Source organism: Girardinichthys multiradiatus, chromosome 11 (genome assembly GCF_021462225.1).
Source record: "Girardinichthys multiradiatus isolate DD_20200921_A chromosome 11, DD_fGirMul_XY1, whole genome shotgun sequence".
Lineage (NCBI taxonomy): Eukaryota > Metazoa > Chordata > Actinopteri > Cyprinodontiformes > Goodeidae > Girardinichthys > Girardinichthys multiradiatus.
The window spans coordinates 29197380-29215490 of NC_061804.1; the positions used below are offsets into that span (position 1 = coordinate 29197380).

The 18111-nt window shown below is 39.8% G+C and overlaps 1 protein-coding gene across 1 annotated transcript in view; it reads left to right on the forward strand.

Moving 5' to 3' along the window:
- The first annotated feature begins 1381 nt into the window (after positions 1-1381).
- gabrb4 (gamma-aminobutyric acid type A receptor subunit beta4) overlaps positions 1382-18111 on the forward strand; it is a 76727-nt gene continuing 59997 nt past the window's right edge. The window contains exon 1 of the mRNA XM_047379482.1: positions 1382-1472. Coding sequence (XP_047235438.1) covers positions 1400-1472 — 73 coding nt within the window. The 5' untranslated portion in view covers positions 1382-1399. The remainder of the gene's footprint in view (positions 1473-18111) is intronic.

Consider the following 18111-nt stretch of genomic DNA (forward strand, 5'->3'; position numbering starts at 1 on the left):
ATGTCCCCCCTTATTATTAGTGTTAGTCAGACCTGAGCAAGAGGGAATAAAATAGTCCATCTCCTGGCTCAAACTGACAGCAAAATTGAAGGTTTCGTTTTTCGAGTTCCTCTTTAAAATGTGTGTGTAAGATGGAGCTTGTAGCTGATGGTGAGGAAAAATAATATGCCAATTTTACATTCATTCTCTACCCTTTGAAAGTCTTGCATTAATAAAATGCTTGGCAGATTTATTGTCACCAGGACACCCCTACAACTAATTAGATGGATGTGCAGGATAGGTGGGTCCAATGCACAAGGTACAATTTTCAACCTTCCCCCAGATATAAAGTGCTTTTACAGCACACCTTAATTTTATCAAACAGCTGTAAATTCTTACTATGTGATCTTAAGGGAATATTTTTGGGGTTTTTGAAGCAAGGATCTGTTTATTTCTTAATAAATTGGTCTCTTGTCTTCATTTCGCATAAATTCAGATTAGTTGGATATGGAAATTGAAGCTAAATATTTTTTCGAGAGGGGCCCAGACCAAAGCAGACCTTAAGGTCCATAAAACAACTTCAATCTCAAAAATATCATAGAGATTGAGGCACACACTGTTTTATAAAGCTTTAAACCATTGTCACATTTACACTAACTGATTATTTACACTGCAGCCAATGATTATTTACACAGGAAATGGAGGCAGTGCACCACCATTGATCTTCTTGTGTAAAACACATACTGAGAACAGAACATGTACAAAAGGAAACTAGATAATTTACTATACCCTGGTTAAGTTCATCTTTCTCCCTTATGGTTAAGGGTTTTGTTGTGCATTATAATGTTTCCACCTGTACCTGTTCTTTTTTCATTACTTGTTTTACATAGGAAGATCATTGGTGGTGCACCACCTCCTCGACCTATTTCCGCTTTAAATAACCACCAGGGGCAAACAACAGTTATAGATCAATAAAATATTTTTTGCTTAATGAAACTGTTGCGGTTAGAGTTTTTGAAGACAGAAGTACATGTTGGCCCTGGCCACTCCTGGACAATCTGTTGGCATCAGCCAGTGGGACCAGTTAATCTGTATTTATGCTAAGGTATTAACCGCTTGGAACCTTTTACCAGAATGTCATTTGAAAAATCCTGAATTACCAATGTAATTGAAATTATAGAAGCATCTGCATGCTCTACTCAGATGTTTAAAAGAACAGAAAACGCTGTTCTCGGTGAAACATTCCCTTTCAGACATAATAACCTCTCCACCATTAATGTTGAGAACAAGGTAACCAGTGTAGGAATTCCAACTTCTAACTAAGCGTGTACCTAACACACAACCATGTTGTTGCAGATTGAGAAAAGAGGCACTTATGCATGTGGTTTCTGCCCTCAGCTCCTCCACCGGAAGCACCGGAATGTCTGTGGCCAAGACTACCGTGGACAAGTTGCTGAAGGGATACGACATACGTCTAAGGCCTGATTTTGGAGGTATGTGGTGTAATTATGCCTGGTTTGTGGATATTTTAGCAGTAGTCAGTCTGATATCTGGCAAACATTTGGCATGTAGTAAAATATAGGAACAAGCTGTGTTGTGACTGTATCCTTTCACTTATTGAAGAATGCTACTCTTTCAGAATCAAGGCAAGCATTAGTGGATAAATTAAGCATTTAATTTTACAAAACATTTTATGCGCTTTGAATGTGTTCATATTTTACCACATCACAACTACAATCTTGAATGTATTTCTTGGGGAGTTGATGAGACAGACGTGAGATTGAAGGAAAATGATACAAGGTTTGTAACTTTCTTACTAATAAATATCTGAAAAGTGCGGTGTGCATTTATATTCAGACATTTTTGCTTAAACTCGTTTGGTGTATTTCTCTACCAGCTTTGTAAATCTAGAGACTGAAAGATTTGTCCATTCTTCTTTACAAAACATCTCTTCAATTTTTTAAGCCTTGCATAAGATACTTTGCTGGTTTTAAGGTCTGGACTTTGTAGTATTTTAACACATGAATATGATTAATCTAAACCATTTAATTATAGCTCTCTTTGTCTGTTTAAGGGAACCTTTGCAATCTCAAGGTTTTACAGAAAAAATGGTTTTCTCTTAGTTTTGCCTTGAATTTAACTCCATTCATGTTCCCATCATCTCTGATTTACTTCCCAGTCTGTGCTGAAGAAAACCATCCCCATACCATAATGCTGCCATGTTTCACTGTGAGGATGGTTGTGTTCAGGTTGATGTGCAGTGTTGATTTTCCTCCACATTTGTATTGCATGTTGGTGAAAAAATCCAGCTTTGGTCTCATATGAGCAGAGTATCTTTGTGCACCTGTTAACTGTGCCCCTTGGCTTGTGGCAAACCTTAAACAGGACATCCTATGACATATTTTTCAGGAATGGCTTTCTTCTTGCCATTCTTCAATAAGTGAGCAATTTCCTTTAGAACATTTGAACGGAGCTCTGTGATATGTTAGAAGTTAGGGATAATGTTTAATAATTTTGACTTGCTTTAAACTCCTTCATTACTTTCTCCCTCACCTGTCCTTGGTCTTGATGGTGCTGTTCGTTCACTATTGTTCTCTGACAAACCTCTGAGGCCTTCAGAGAACAGCTGGATTTATATTGAGATTAAGTTACTCACAGATGGTATCTTCGATAAAAAATATATATAATTAGATGGGTTCTGAATTTATATTTTGGGGCATCAAAGGGAGCTTTTCACAATTGCAAATTAATGCCAAAAGCAAATGACAAATCCTTTTCCTTCTTTGTCTACTTTTTGGTTTATCACATGAAATCCTAACAAAATACATTCAGATGTATGGTTGTAACATAACAATGTGAAAAAAATGAAGAGGTATGAATACTTTTGCAAAGCACTGTTGATCTAAAATAATTAGTGTATCAATTATTGCTACTCCTCTTCATAGAGATGAAGTGTATTTTCATTGAATGGACTTACCTTATATATTTATCCCCTTAACATTTCAAAAATACTGTGAAACTACTTGCCTAAATAGTGCAGTTTTCTGTACCTGCTGTTGAAAATAAACATTGTGTGGACCAGTTTCTTGCAAATGCCACTGGGACTGATTGTTTTGCTGAATCAATTCCACCACTGCAGTTGTCAAGTAGCATACAGACCTTTGGAGTTGGAGTGGCATTAGAATATTTTTATGTAACATTTATCGAATAAAACAAACATCTGAGATCACTGTGTTCAGGGTGAGTAAAACAAGGAAGGTTCCAACCTAAATTTTTGAACATAAGCATTTGGGGCCTGGTCACTGTAATGCTCATAATGAAGGAAATTTTGACTCAGTCCTGATTAGAAGCTATTGCTAAGACTCTAATTTGCTCCAGAATTCAAATTGCACTCAATGAGTTTAGCAGCAGCTTCATAATGTGTGGTTCATACGCTCAAAGCTCTGCTTTCTGTGAAGACGTCTGTTGCTGCTTGATACTGTCAAAAGGACAAAAATCTTAGCAAGCTCTCAGGACATAGTAACAGCATTGGATATCAAATTAACAAGAGCAAATGACACATCCAGAATGTGTGGCATCAATTAATTTTGCAAGTGTTGGCTGGAATAATTTTTACAGTTGGAAGAAAAGACATGCCAAAAAGATATGTCACGACTTCTCAGATTCCTGTTTTTGTAGGATTACATTATACATAATGTGCACATTGATCATCCCATTCATTATTCTTTACTTTTGAGTATGATTAAAGTTTTTTAAGTTAAGTGTTTTAATATTTGGATTGGTAGACAAACACCGTAGCCATTTTTCAATTTAGGGAAATGTGAATAAGTATTGTTTGGATTAGGGAGATCAAACTAAAATGCTTGGTGTTGTACTTGGTTATTGTAAATACAAAAAATGAGAAAGGACCTAAAACCTGAGAGACCCAAGCAAAAGGTTTTTGTAAGAATTTTAACCTTTAACATTTTAACACTCTTTCTTGTTTTTGTCAGATGTTGTATTTAAAATATGTTATTAATCAAACAGCGAGAAATATAGAAACGTTAATTAAAATATCAAGTTGTGTTACATCTATGAGTTATGTTTGTTGTTTATAATAATGATCACCTCACCTCTAAAGGATGAGATTTACACAACAGAGACAGCAAAAGTGAAATAAATCAACTAGATTAATCAGGTAATAAGTCAGACTGCCTTCTGTTTTGGCATTTTCAAGTATTCAATCGGCCAAAATGAGTAAATCATTATCAGTGTAAACAGAGTGTCGGCATAGTGTATCATGAAATAAAAAATAGTGAAAATGGCGTGCTTTCAACATTTGATCAGCACTTGTCTAAAGTGGTTCACATGTACTCGTCGTCTTCCGCTTTATCCGGGACCGGGTCACGGGGGCAACAGACTCAGCAGAGACGCCCATACGTCCCTCTCTCCAAACACCTCCTCCAGTTCCTCCAGGGGGAGCCCAAGGCGTTCCCAGGCCAGCCGAGAGACATAGTCGCTCCAGCGTGTCCTGGGCCGTCCCCTGGGCCTCCTCCCGGTGGGACGTGCCTGGAACACCTCCCGAGGAAGGCGTCCAGGAGGCATCCGGTATAGATGCCCGAGCCACCTCAACTGGCTCCTCTCGATGTGGAGGAGCAGCGGCTCTACTCCGAGCCTCTCCTGGATGGCCGAGCTCCTCACCCTATCTCTAAGGGAGTGCCCGGCCACCCTACAGAGGAAGCTCATTTCAGCCGCTTGTATCCGGGATCTCGTTCTTTCGGTCATGACCCAAAGTTCATGGCCATAGGTGAGGGTAGGAACGTAGACCGACCGGTAAATCAAGAGCTTCGCTTTTCGGCTCAGCTCTCTCTTCATCACAACGGACTGGCACAGAGTCCCATTACTGTGACAGCTGCACCGATCTGTGTGTCGATCTCCCGCTCCATTCTTCCGTCACTCGTAAACAAGACCCCGAGATACTTGAACTCCTCCACTTGAGGCAGGAACTCCCCTCCAACATGAAGAGGACAAGCCACCCTATTCTGGTCGAGAACCATGGCCTCGGACATCCCTGCCGCTTCACACTCGGCTGCAAACCGCCCCAGTGCGTGCTGTAGGTCTTGGCTAGAGGGGGCCACCAGGACCACATCATCTGCAAAAAGAAGAGACGAAATCCTCTGGTCTCTAAACCAGACCCCCTCCGGCCCTTAGCTGCGCCTAGAAATCCTGTCCATAAAAGTTATGAACAGGACCGGTGACAAAGGGCAGCCCTGCCGGAGTCCAACATGCACCGGGAACAGGTCTGACTTAGTGCCGGCAATGCGAACCAAACTCCTGCTCCGCTTGAACAGAGACCGGATGGCCCCTAGTAAAGGGCCCCCGATTCCATACTCCTGGAGCACCCCCCACAGGGCATCACGAGGGACACAGTCGAATGCTTTCTCCTGGTCCACAAAACACATGTGGACCAGTTGGGCAAACTCCCATGAACCCGGGCCGCGGCACGCTTGGCCCCACGATACCCGTCAGCCGCCTCAGGAGTCCCACAAGCCAACCACAGCCGATAGGACTCCTTCTTCAGCTTGACAGCGTCCCTTACTGCCGGTGTACCACCGGGTTTGGGGATTGCTGCCGCGACAGGCACCGCAGACCTTACGGCCGCAGCTACGGGCGGCAGCATCGACAATAGATGTGGAGAACATGGTCCACTCGGACTCTATGTCTCCAACATCTCTCGGAATCTGGTCAAAGCTCTCCCGGAGGTGAGAGTTGAATACATCCCTGGCCAAGGGGTCCGCCAGACGTTCCCAGCAGACTCTCACTATGCGCTTGGGCCTGCCAAGTCTGTCCGGCTTTCTCCTCCCCCAGCAGATCAAACTCATCACCAGGTGGTGATCAGTGCACAGCTCATCCCCTCTCTTCACCCGAGTGTCCAAAACATGCGGCCGAAGGTCTGATGATATGACAACAAAGTCGATCATTGACCTCCTGCCTAGGGTGTCCTGGTGCCAAGTGCACTGATGGACACCCTTATGTTTGAACATGGTGTTCATTATGGACAATCCGTGACTAGCACAGAAGTCCAATAACAAAACACAGCTCGGATTCATATCGGGGAGGCCATTCCTCCCGATCACGCCTCTCCAGGTGTCACTGTCGTTTCCCATGTGGGCGTTGAAGTCCCCCAGCAGAATAATGGAGTCCCTGGAAGGGGCACTATCCAGCACTCCCGACAGGGACGCCAAGAAGGCCGGGTACTCCGCACTACCACTTGGCCCGTAGGCTGAAATGATAGTCAGAGACCTCTCCCCAACCCGAAGGCGCATGGGGTAAACTGGTAAACCCCAACACTAGACGGCTGAGCTGGGGGGCAACACGCAAACCTACACCACCCCGCCGCCTCTCCCCGTGGGCCACTCCAGAGTAGAAGAGAGTCCAACCCCTCTCAAGGAGATGGGTTCCAGAGCCCACGCTGTGCGTGGAGGTGAGCCCGACTATTTCTAGTCGATATCTCTCGACCTCCCGCACAAGCTCAGGCTCCTTCCCCCCCAGCGAGGTGACATTCCACTGCCCTAGAGTCAGCCTAAGCATCGGGGATCGGGCCGCCGAGGTCTCCACCTTCGTCCGCCGCCCAATCCTCTTTGCACCGGTCCCCCACGGTTCCCCCTGCAGATGGTGGGCCCACGGGGGGTGGTGTCGCGTCTCTCGTTCGGGCTTGGCCAGGCCGGGTCCCGCAAGGAGCAACCCAGCCACCAGGCGCTCTCCGACGAGTCCCGACCCCAGGCCTGGCTCCAGGGTGGGATCCCGGCTCCGCCGTACCGGGCGACGTCACGTGCCTTGATTTCGTAGTCGTCATAAGGGGTTCTTGTACCGCTCTTTGTCTGACCCGTCACCTAGAGCCTGTTTGCCATGGGAGACCCTACCAGGGGAATTTAAGCCTCAGATAACATAGCCTCAGATAACATAGCCTCTAGGATCATTCGAGCACTCAAACCATGTTAAGGTGGCGGTTCAAGGAGGGGGGGGCTTCACATGTGCAAAATCTATGTTGTGATGCTCATGCCACAGAATTGTTTAACAAAAACTCTGTAGTAACTTGGCCTTGCTAGAAATAAAATACATATACTCATAAAATGCATATCTCCTATGCATAGAAACGCTACGCTAGAGCCATATTTACTCAAAGCCACATATCTTGGACAAATAAAGCGTAAAACTAAAATAATGTCAGCAATACTGACAGGATGCTTTTGGTACAAATGTCAGCAATAAAAAATCCAGAATTTGTTGTCAAGATCCTCCTGCAGGATCAGCACCATAGACAGCACCTGTGGCCAACAACACTTAAGACATAAAAACGACACAATAAAACCCAAGATCTTAATATCTTTCAGTTATATTTTGGCAGTGTTTCCTTTCCTCTCTTCTCTTAGATCAGCTGTTATGTAAACAGGTTTTTCTCATAAAAAGTTACCTTCTTGTTGAAAATCACATGAAATAACGTAAAAGTATTTTCTTTAAATGAACTTTACTCTAGGTACATGTGTTCTTTTGTTCACCACATAACTATTCCTTGATTCAAACAGAAATATGGTCAAGGTACAATATATTTCGAAATTCTAAGTGTACAAATATGTTTTTAAGTTTAACAACAAAGAGCAATGTTACAATATATTAACTAAACTTCAGTCTTCTGTAATCACTGTTGTAATTTGGCTTCCTATGCTCAGTAATAAACGTTTAGATCAATTGAAAGTACACAATAACTTACATTACATAACCTTTTACTGGCCTTATATGGCATATTTTTGTTTTAACTATCGATGCCTTCTGAACTGTGCTTACTAATTACACATATTTCAATGTTATTTTTGTACATCCGCTGCAGGCAGCAGCTTGTCAGTCCTGCCCCTATAGCCCACTTGATGATAATGAGATCAAGCAGTGAAAAACATATAGCAGGTGCACCTCCTCATATAACCTTCTACTGGTCGGGTGCTCTGCCAAAAGCAGATGCTCTGATGAAGGCTTATGTGCCAAGATGCGTTAGCCTGATGTTAGCCATTGGAAAAAAAAACAATTTCAATCCAAATCAATTCACAGCACCTAACATTCTGGTGAGGTGTTTGAGATTTGTACCTAATTATGTAGACCATCCTTAAAAGCTTTATGTCCAGACAAGGCAAACATTCAAATATTTGTCCAGGGTGACTAATATGTTTGGAGGAGGTAAGTTGAGGCTTCCTCACCCAAGATCTTTACATTAACTGTCAACCAACTTGGTGGCAGCATCATGCTGAAGGTTCTGTTTCATTGCCTGTGGTCCCGAAACACTGCACAACGTTAGATGGAATAATATAAAAGGAACACTACCTCCCACCAATTAAAAACTTGGAAACAGCTGAGTGGTGACCAACTGAATCATGATCCAAAACACATGAGAACTTATTTTAGAATAGATAAAGCAGGTTAATATTAAGCACTTGGACAGGCCCTGACCTCGGTGCTACACTGATCTTGAAGTCAGGAAGCCTAACAGTTTAAATAAACTTCACTATTTCTGATGAAAAAAAAAATACAAAATTATGTCAGAAACTGGTTGATGGCTAAATAAAGTATTCAGTTTCTCTGTTGCTTGCCAAAGGACATGTATTTAAATATGAGTGGGAATTTGTGTAAATATTCGAGCTTGTATGTATTATTCTGACTGGATTTGAGAAAATGTCATTTTTGGAAATTGTCGAAGTTGTTTTTTGTATCATCATGGAAAAGGAACAACAGAAAACCCCACAGTTAACGTGTTTATGTCGATGATGAGTGAATGCAAACTTCTCATTGTACAATTGTTGTGCCTCAATAGCAGTGTAGTGTGCATTGGCTTGGTGTCTGTCTAATGTTTTAATAAGTGCTGCTGTAACAGTTGGCATCTTTCACAACCAGATTATGCTTTTTTTCTGGTATGAATCCATTTTAGACAAAAGTTATTTTTTATCTCTGTACAAGATAGAGCAGAAAAAAGAATTAAATGTCTCCAAGAAATGTTTTCAGCTATTTTGTACAAATGTTAAAATACTTCAGGTAGAAGACAAAAACATCCCTTTATTTTGCAACAATATGATTTGCAAAATTGAGGCTACCATTAAAAAACATAAAATGTACATATATTAATTATACTCTGAAAATAAATGTGTCAAATTTAGCAGAAAAACAAGAATTTTCTTCTTAAAACTAACTTTAACCAACATTACTACATACATAAGTATAGTGAGTTTCATCGCTCATGTTTCCATGGTGATTTGTTGCTATCTTGCTTTGACACTTTCGACCTAAACACTTTCAAAGAACATGACAAAGAGAGTCTGTGTTGCTGTCCACCAACCCACCTTGACACTGATCAGAGAGGATGTAATGGCTGTGAGGAACAAACCGACACACAGAACCTTCTTAAGAACCAACGGGTCACAAGGAATCCGTTGTTTAAGGAACTTCAGGAAACCTCCCAGATATCCTGACCCGTTAGAAGCATTTGGTAGGGGTGGCCATGATTTTATCGTTTCTAGATATCAGAAAAAAAAGAAATAGAATATTTTTTCATCTTAGGGGAGTGGTGGCCTAGTGGTTAGAACAGGAGGTTTGTGTTCTAGAGGGGACACAAGGGGCCAGGTTCCCACAGATTACCACTCTGGGTCCCTGAGCAAGACCCTTAGCCCTAGAATGCTCCCCGGGCGCCGCACAATGGCAGCCCACTGCTCCCCTACAAATTTAGTTGTAATGTACATGTGCAATGACCAATAAAGATGATTATTATTATTATTATTTGTGGTTTATGTTTCTTTGTAGTTACAGGTTATGATAAAATGAATGAGAAAGTGTTGGAGCGGGTGGAGCAAGTTTTAAATAGAGCGAATCACAGCCAGAGAGTAGCTATGGTTTGCTTCAAGGCCAGAGAGCTGTAGTCCATCATCTCTTGACATTTGCAACATCAGTCAGCTTTTTTTTGCCACGGCACACTGCTGACGACCCTAAGCACTCAAGATTCAATTCAGAGGCTTTTAATATGGCAAAATGCTGGACACTGACTGTAGATTCCCTGATAGCATAGGTAATTCACATTTAAGCTTGAAATAAAAGTACCTTATCCCTAATTGTTAAGTGGTCAATAGGAAGATTCAGTTAGTTTTTGTTTTTTTTTGTTATAAAATATAAGTGCACTCTATAGTCCCTCTACGTAAGACGAGGGCACACTGCAATGTTCTTTGACAGATTTGACCAATTCTTCCCAATTGGACAAAATCTGCACCATACTGTGCTAGCTTGGGACAGTCAACATGTTTAGTTGGCGCAAAATCTGTCAGTGTGGGGGTAGAAAAGAAATGACCCCGACCTCAGCTACAGTCAGTCAAACATGTTATAATCATCTGAGCCGAAGCTGGACGCAGTTGGGTAGTGTTACTAATTACTGACCCCCAAGACGGCCATCAAACACTTAACAACTGCGCCTGTTGTGGGATCACAGACTACATCAATGATCAAACCAACTAGAACCAACTGAATGCATCAAACTCTTGTGGAAATTCTTTCAAGTTGAAAGCTTAAATAAAGTGTTATTTAATAAATTACTGGCACTTGTTAATATAAGAGCATTTTTACTTATATTTTTTACATTTTAACATACTTTGTTTATTTTAAAAATGGTCCTTGATTATGTACTATGATTTAGTTTTAAATATCTCAGTGTCTCTTGTCTTTTTTACGTTTTGTTTTTGTGATCACTGTGTGATAGTAATTAGTAGGCAAGTGATGGTACACGCATTTGTACCAAAAATATCCGGTACAGCCCTGTCAGTTCAGTACGCACGTATACAGAACAAATAAAGGGTTGTTTTAAAACTTGAACACATGCAGAATGTTTATGTGCAGAACTAAGTGTGGCATGCAACATTCTGTAGCGTAACCTTGAAAAGTGACACCAAAACAAAGCAATTAGGGCTTCCAGCTACCACTTAGGTCTGCTGTGGTAAAATTGAAGATCTCTTATGCAGCTACACTGGAGAAAGAAAGGTGGACTAAACCAAGAGGTACAGATGTTACACTAGGTTGTCAAAATATCTTGATTGAAGCGGACCAAAATCGCACAGAACCGTGACACTCAAATACGTAACCAAACTGATTTTTGTGTACTGCTCCACCCTTAGTAATCAGTCAGTTTATGGTGTGTATTATGCCCACTGTTGGTTTGTGTTTACGTCTTTAATGTTGAACAGATACAAATAAAGAAAAAACAAATGGCTAGCAGCTGATGTCGTGTGCCAGCCTCTATTTTCCATTAACTGTTTGCTGTCAAACATGTTTGTTTTCCTGAGATTGAGGTCGGATTGGGTTTTCCACACACACTTGCAGACTCCAGTCTTCCACCCCCTCTCAGACTAAAAGATTTCTTGGCCAACTACTAGTCTCAACTGCTGCAGACTGACGCAGACTTTTCCTAAGTGGGAATTGGGGTAGAACTGGGCAAAGAATCGTGCAGTGTTTGATGAAAATGAGAAGATTGGACACAGGAAATCATTATTTTCCCATTCTTCTTCTTAAAATCTTATTGACAGTTTTTATACAACAAATTGATGAATTACAACCACCAACTGCTATGTTTGTTTAGCCTTTAAACTGTCGCCCATACAAGGGTTTTGGGGAGAGTTTGATGCGTTTAGTTGTCTTTGCTTGTTTGACAATTCATGTAGTCTATGGTCCTTCATCAGATGCAGTTCTTAAATTCATTATCCTCACTCTGTCAACCATCATAGAAAAACTGCTGAAACCAGTCTGTTAGGGTGTAAACTTCAAATCTGTTCAAAATCTGTGAAGTTGTGAAAGTAGTGTGGTGTGTCCCCAGCTTTAGATGTTTCCCTTTCCTCACTAGGGAGTTCTAAAGCAACCCTCCAAACCCTGCACATTCATTATTTGGTTTTATTTGCTATTTCAAGTTGTAAGGTTTTAAGTCCTTGTCTTTTTATAGCTTTGCAAAATATCCTGAAAATATAACTGTTCTAGCCAGGCTGTGTCGGTAGATGTTTTTATGTAGATATCTATTCATCTCCTACTTTTTAACTTCAGTGAAGAGTGTCCTCTGCAAAATTGACGACACAACGCAGTCGACTATCCACTGTCACTGCATACTCGATCAGGAGGACGTGTTGCTGCAAAGTCAGCAATTCAATGCACTAGTCATAGAAAGCTTTTTAGCAGTTTTAATAATAAACTGAACCTGACTGCAATGTTTAATAGCTAGGACCGAATTAGAATGTACAGAATTGACTTTAAATTTTTCTGTATGATTGGATTGAATTGACTGTTAATTTATGTATATAAACAAGAGGGTTTATTTTTATTTTTATTAACTGCCTTGATATAACAAGCGCAGTAAAAAACAACACTTAGTATGTCATCAGTTAAACACTGTTGCTGTCAGTCCAATGTGCATAGTGCCACAATGTTGGCAAAGTCTGTCATCTCCTCTTCACTATTGAACCATCACGAAATGATGATGAAAGCATTCTTAGTCAGATTTATATTCATCAGTTGTTGTAGAATTCAGAACATTTTGCTTGTTATTTTTGATGACAATACTTCTAGCTCAAATACACAAAAATACTGATAATAAACTATTTTGTCCAAGTTCTCTCCTGTTAAAACAGACTTAGTGATATCTGGTCTAGATTGTTGTTTTTTTCTTTAAATTAACAGACAGATATGAAGCTTTAAAAAATACTGAAAAAATATGAGGTTATATTTTTGTTGATGGGACTATAAGTAATATAATAATGTAACAGCCTTATGATCAGACATCTGTATAGGTACAAGGATCTGCTCAGATGTAGCCACCTTGTAAAAACTTAGTCAAACTGTCAGCCACAGAAATCAAAGAGTCTGATAACGCCAAAATGCTGGATTTGAATTGAATTTCTATAAGAAAAAAAAAGACATTTCACAGATCAGTATACTGCATTTGTATAATAAAATAACTAATTTTCAAAATCTCCCACAGATAAAAAATTATTGACTCTCCATGGTATATGGTTAGACATCCAAACATTTGTGCCGTTTTCCGTGAATAATAAACACTGTTATATTTTCTATGTGGTTGTCCACCGGTACATCATTTTGATTACCAGGGTTAGAAGAGTACAGTACGAGAACTGAAAAGTCATTCAGATGCTGTGTTATGGCTTAGAAAACTGAAATATATCAAGCACCTACTGTGACTGTGGGGAAACAAAATCATAGCAGTGTGCTTGTACCCAGTAAAGGACCACTGCTGAGAATTGCAGCCATTAGAGAAAGTGCTTGTACCTTATACCCCATTTGATCTCAGGTCCTATTCACTCATAGTAAAGCACAGTGGCAGGTTTTTAGAGGCCTTTCTTACACAATGAGCTCTGCAGCTTTGCTGCAGACATATAGGAGAGACATAATTTCTCATAAAATCTGGAGGAATTTAAACACACAAGGCAGTACAACTTAAACCCGTCTGTGCCTCCAGTAGAATGTTTAATATCAACACCAATGATAAAACTGGTTAAACTGGCATTCTTGGCATTACCTGTGTTAAAAAAGTAATATGGGGTGAAGGCTGCGGGGCAGCCCCTACTACATCTCTTGAAGTCCAAGCAGTAGGGGGAGTTGCTGAAGTAATGAGCAGGAATCCTTGGTCAGTAGTGTCCTTTCTCGGAGCTGTGTTGAGTCTCAATGGTAACCAACTATTTTACTAGCTGATGGGTGGTGGTGATTTCCAATACTTTTATTAAAGCATCAGGATATAAGTTTTGCCCCAGATGCTTTTACTGTCCAGATGGAAGGATGTTAGCCACCATCCCGCCAGGACGTTGTCTTAGTTTCATAAACGTTGGTATGGAGATGGTCAAAAATAAAAACACGGCAGGCTCTTAATTTTGGGACTACTTGCTGAGTTTGTAGGTTTGTCTGTAAGTAAGCCACCCTGTTAGTCCAGTCTTAAGACCCTGCATCTCTTCATCCAAGGATTATTTTTTTACCTGACCATTCAGTGAACTTATCTCAGATATGACCTATCAAGGCTATTACCTTGTTGTGTACAGAGTACAGAGTTGTGTGCAGAGTGAAATTGCATTAAACCGCATGTTTCAAGTTTTGGGTAATGAATGGCATTATTAGTATTCAGCCAGTTTCTTCTTTGCTCCTATTAGTTCATGTGTTAGAAAAGGATAGATGGATGCACAGCATATGTAGGTGGCCTTGTTACCAGAGCTGAAAAAAGAGTGCATATGGCCCTGAAGCTGATGCCAAGTACTGAATAGTTTATTTGCAACAATAGCTGTTGTTATAATTTTTTTATCTTCCGAATGAAAGCACACATAAGCAGATCAGGATGCAGTCATGTATTAATCTGTTTCTAGGGTGCCTCTTCTTTCAAGTGTCAGGGACTGTGTAATTATTGGTCAAGAAAAGAGCTATTGATTTGTGCATGGGCATGGAGAATCATGTTGAAAAATGGGCCACCGGTGTGCAGTCTTGCTCAGGATTTATTTCACTTTGCTGGTACCAATATGATATGTCAACAAGAAAGATCCAAAAACAAGTGAATGTCCTGTCTGCGGGAAGAGATACTGAGGAGCACCGAGCTCTCAGCTCTGGCCCCGTTCAGACATTTGTCCTACTGGAGGACATATTTCAAATGAACCTGTCACCACCGGAATGAGTTTTATGATCTCAGAGCGCACCATTAACAAAGCACGAAGGGCGAAATATCACGAATGCTTTGAACATGCTATTCTCTTAACTGAGTTCTTACCAAGTGCTGGGGATTTGGTATGAGAGTATAGTTCCCATCTATTTCAAGTAGGTTCTGTACGGTTAATTTAATGCACATGGATGCATGTTAAAATAGAGCTGCTGACTGTGCAGTAAAGTCCCTTTAGTGATGTTGAAGGTCCACCCACTAATCATTGTAACTCATTGTTTCTGTGGCTAATTTAATAGAAAAATGTTGCAAAAATACAACTTGGGTGCTGACTATTAAGAGCTCTCAGTACGTAATAAGAGTCTTTAATGTAGTTTTACATTGTCCTGATGTTAAAAACCATCGGAAATGCTCTTTTTTTGGTTCCACGAGTATAACAAATTTTTCATAAATTTCAAGGTATGTTTTAAAAATCCCTGAATGATCCAGGTCAGGATTGACCACTCTAGGCATTTTGAACAAGATGCCCAAATGCAGTCCAGATTCCTTAAAGACACTCAAAAGGCCCTTTTATTTAGCACCGACTAGGAATGTAAATTATAGTCTTCCAGGGCATGATCAGATTTTGACTACTTATTGTGGTTAAAATAAACTCCATAGCATTATTTAGTTGAGGTGATGATATACTTCTATAGTTTTATTGTACTTGGAAATCACAATATTATTCCAAAATGAAATGTCATTGACCAATAAACAGCTAAAGAGGCTTTGCGCTGTTATAGAAATGTTGCATTCATTCCAGAATTAGTTACTGTTTCTGACACTGACAGGATTTTTATGGTTCTGCATTGTAGTACTAGTATTGTACCTTTTGTCCCTGTTCCATTAATCCTTTTCATTAGTAATGATTATGTTGAACTGTTACTAATGGAATCACATCATGTTACGTTTTTGGACCGGCGCCACCTTGCTATTGATGATCTCGTCAATAGCAATACATTGAGACGGTACTTAGTTGTAATGGAAAACAAACCGAATGCAGACCCGATCCAACCCGAGTCGAGTACAGTTGGGACTATTAGAAAAGTGGCATTTCTGGTACAAATAGCTGTATTTCTTACAAGAACAGATCTAGGGGTTTACTCTGCACTTTTTATTTATTCTTGAAAACTATTTTCTCGTTAAAGGCTTGGGCCTTGTGCACATTGACAACAAAAAAGTTTTGCTGTGTTTCTATTGTTTGTGGACACCACGATGGCACATATTTTCTGTGACAACAGCTTGATTTAAAAGCAGGTTACACAGTGTAAGGTTATGAAAACATCCTGGTCTCCATTCTTGTATACATAGCAAAAACTGAAATGTTCTGTATGGGGATGCCCTGGCACATACGTAGTATGACTGCAATCAGTAGAAATTAATGTGCACACACGCAGCATAACGAGTACAAGCCATCTTAAAAACAACAGATCATGCCAATGTTGTTGAGTTTCGAAGAACATACCGCCTACTAGAGGCATTACAGGGAAATTACACTGTGTTTAACATTTCCACTAGTGTATTGTGCACAGAGATCGCAATTAAAACAACAATCCGGTTTTTAATGGATTGTTGTCATGTTCACAGGGCCTTAATAAAGATCTGTATTCCTATCTGAATTCTACATTTTGACTAAACATTTACTTTGAAAAACATTCAACTACTTAAAGCGCTGACATCAATAGATCTTTTAGATGTCCTTTAGTCACTTGGTAGATACAAAATGTTCAGTAATCATTGATAAAGGATTTTTCAGTGACTAATTTAACTTTAATATTTTGCACCCCTTAATCCTTCTACAGGGTTCTTCTTATTCACCCATTCTGACAAACGTCCATAAAGTTCTGTTACACATTTGCTGTATTTGCGTAGATTTCTTGAATTACACAGTGATAGGCATATATATTGTGGGCAATGGATGGACAAAGTCAATAGTTCTGCACATTAAGAGTGAATATGATTTAACTTTGATGAGCAAACAGTATTGTGAACTAGGGTGAATTCTGCTCTTAGAGACATATTTGTGTAATATGTATGAAGCTCCATTCTGAGTCAGTTTCATACGATTCAGCTTCTTTACTCTGGTTAGTGATTAGGTCAGCATTTTACTCTGCCTTTCAGCTCATTGTATCCTGAACATGAAAAATAATTGAGATTATCAGCACAAATACAATCCTGTGATGCTTTCCTAAGCTACTCTTCTTCCTTATGGTGTCCTTGTCTGCTGTAATAAACAGTGATACTTGCTTCGTTTGCCTTTAATGGTATTTTGTCAGTTGTGCAGCACGGAGAAAACGGATTTTGCTGAGCATACTGTAGATGTCCATAAACAGCATGACAAAGAACCTGGAAACCCTGTAAATGTCTCACTGACCACATTGGTAATTTATTAAGTCTTTTTTGGGTTGCATGGAAAGCCCAGCAGATTTTAAAAAATCCCTTTGACCAATGACAATTTCAGTTAAAATTGTTCTTAGTGGTTATTTTACCTTACATTATTAAATGTAAAGTACTTGATAAAGTTTCCACTCAAGCTGTATTAACGAACATAAATTCCTTTCAGAAAGCACAGACAGAAAGAACATGCTCTGTCTTTGGACTGTACTGTCTCGCCAACACAAAGCCTCTCTAAGACTAAGGCACAAAACATTAAAAAGGTGATTGCGATTTTCTTGGGGAGAGTCTCTGGGGATGTGAAGCATTTTATGCTTTGCAGTGGTTATCACTGCTATAAAAGAAGAATGTCTGGGTTGTGAAACTTCATGCAAAGGCTCCTTTTTCAGTTCAATTTATACATTAATAAAAAACGAGAAAACGGAGAGATCATGCATTTTATATGTATAAAAGCTGTCAGTTTTTTTTTAACTAATGTTTTGTTTCATTTTCAATTTGTGCAAAAATGAGTTGGAGGGAAATACTAGTTTAAGATAAAATGACTAAATGGAAGACGGTTCTGCCCATAAACACTTTGTATCGAAATCACATTGTCTTATATGCACATTGTTAACTAAGTTCTTTTATGTTGCCCAGTGTGTTCTCTGGTAGCAGGTTTTTCACCTTGCTAATTTGTTCACATTTAAATTTTCTTAGGTTTGTGGTTTTACTGGTGACTTTGACTACTTAAACTTGTTTAATTACTTAAACTTGTTTACACAATATAAACTCCATATGGTCCAAACAAGTTTAAGTAATTAATTACTTAAACTTGTTTGGACCATAAGGAGTTTATATTGTGTAAAACAGTTTAAAGTGCAAAATATCAATCTTTGAAGAATTCTGGATTTAATCGACCAAGAAAGAAATATCCCAAATGTTTTCCTTAAAAACTAAAATGTCAAGTGATGCATGGACAAAATACATAAAATGTAAAAATGTCTTCCAATGCTTTAATCTCACAGGGA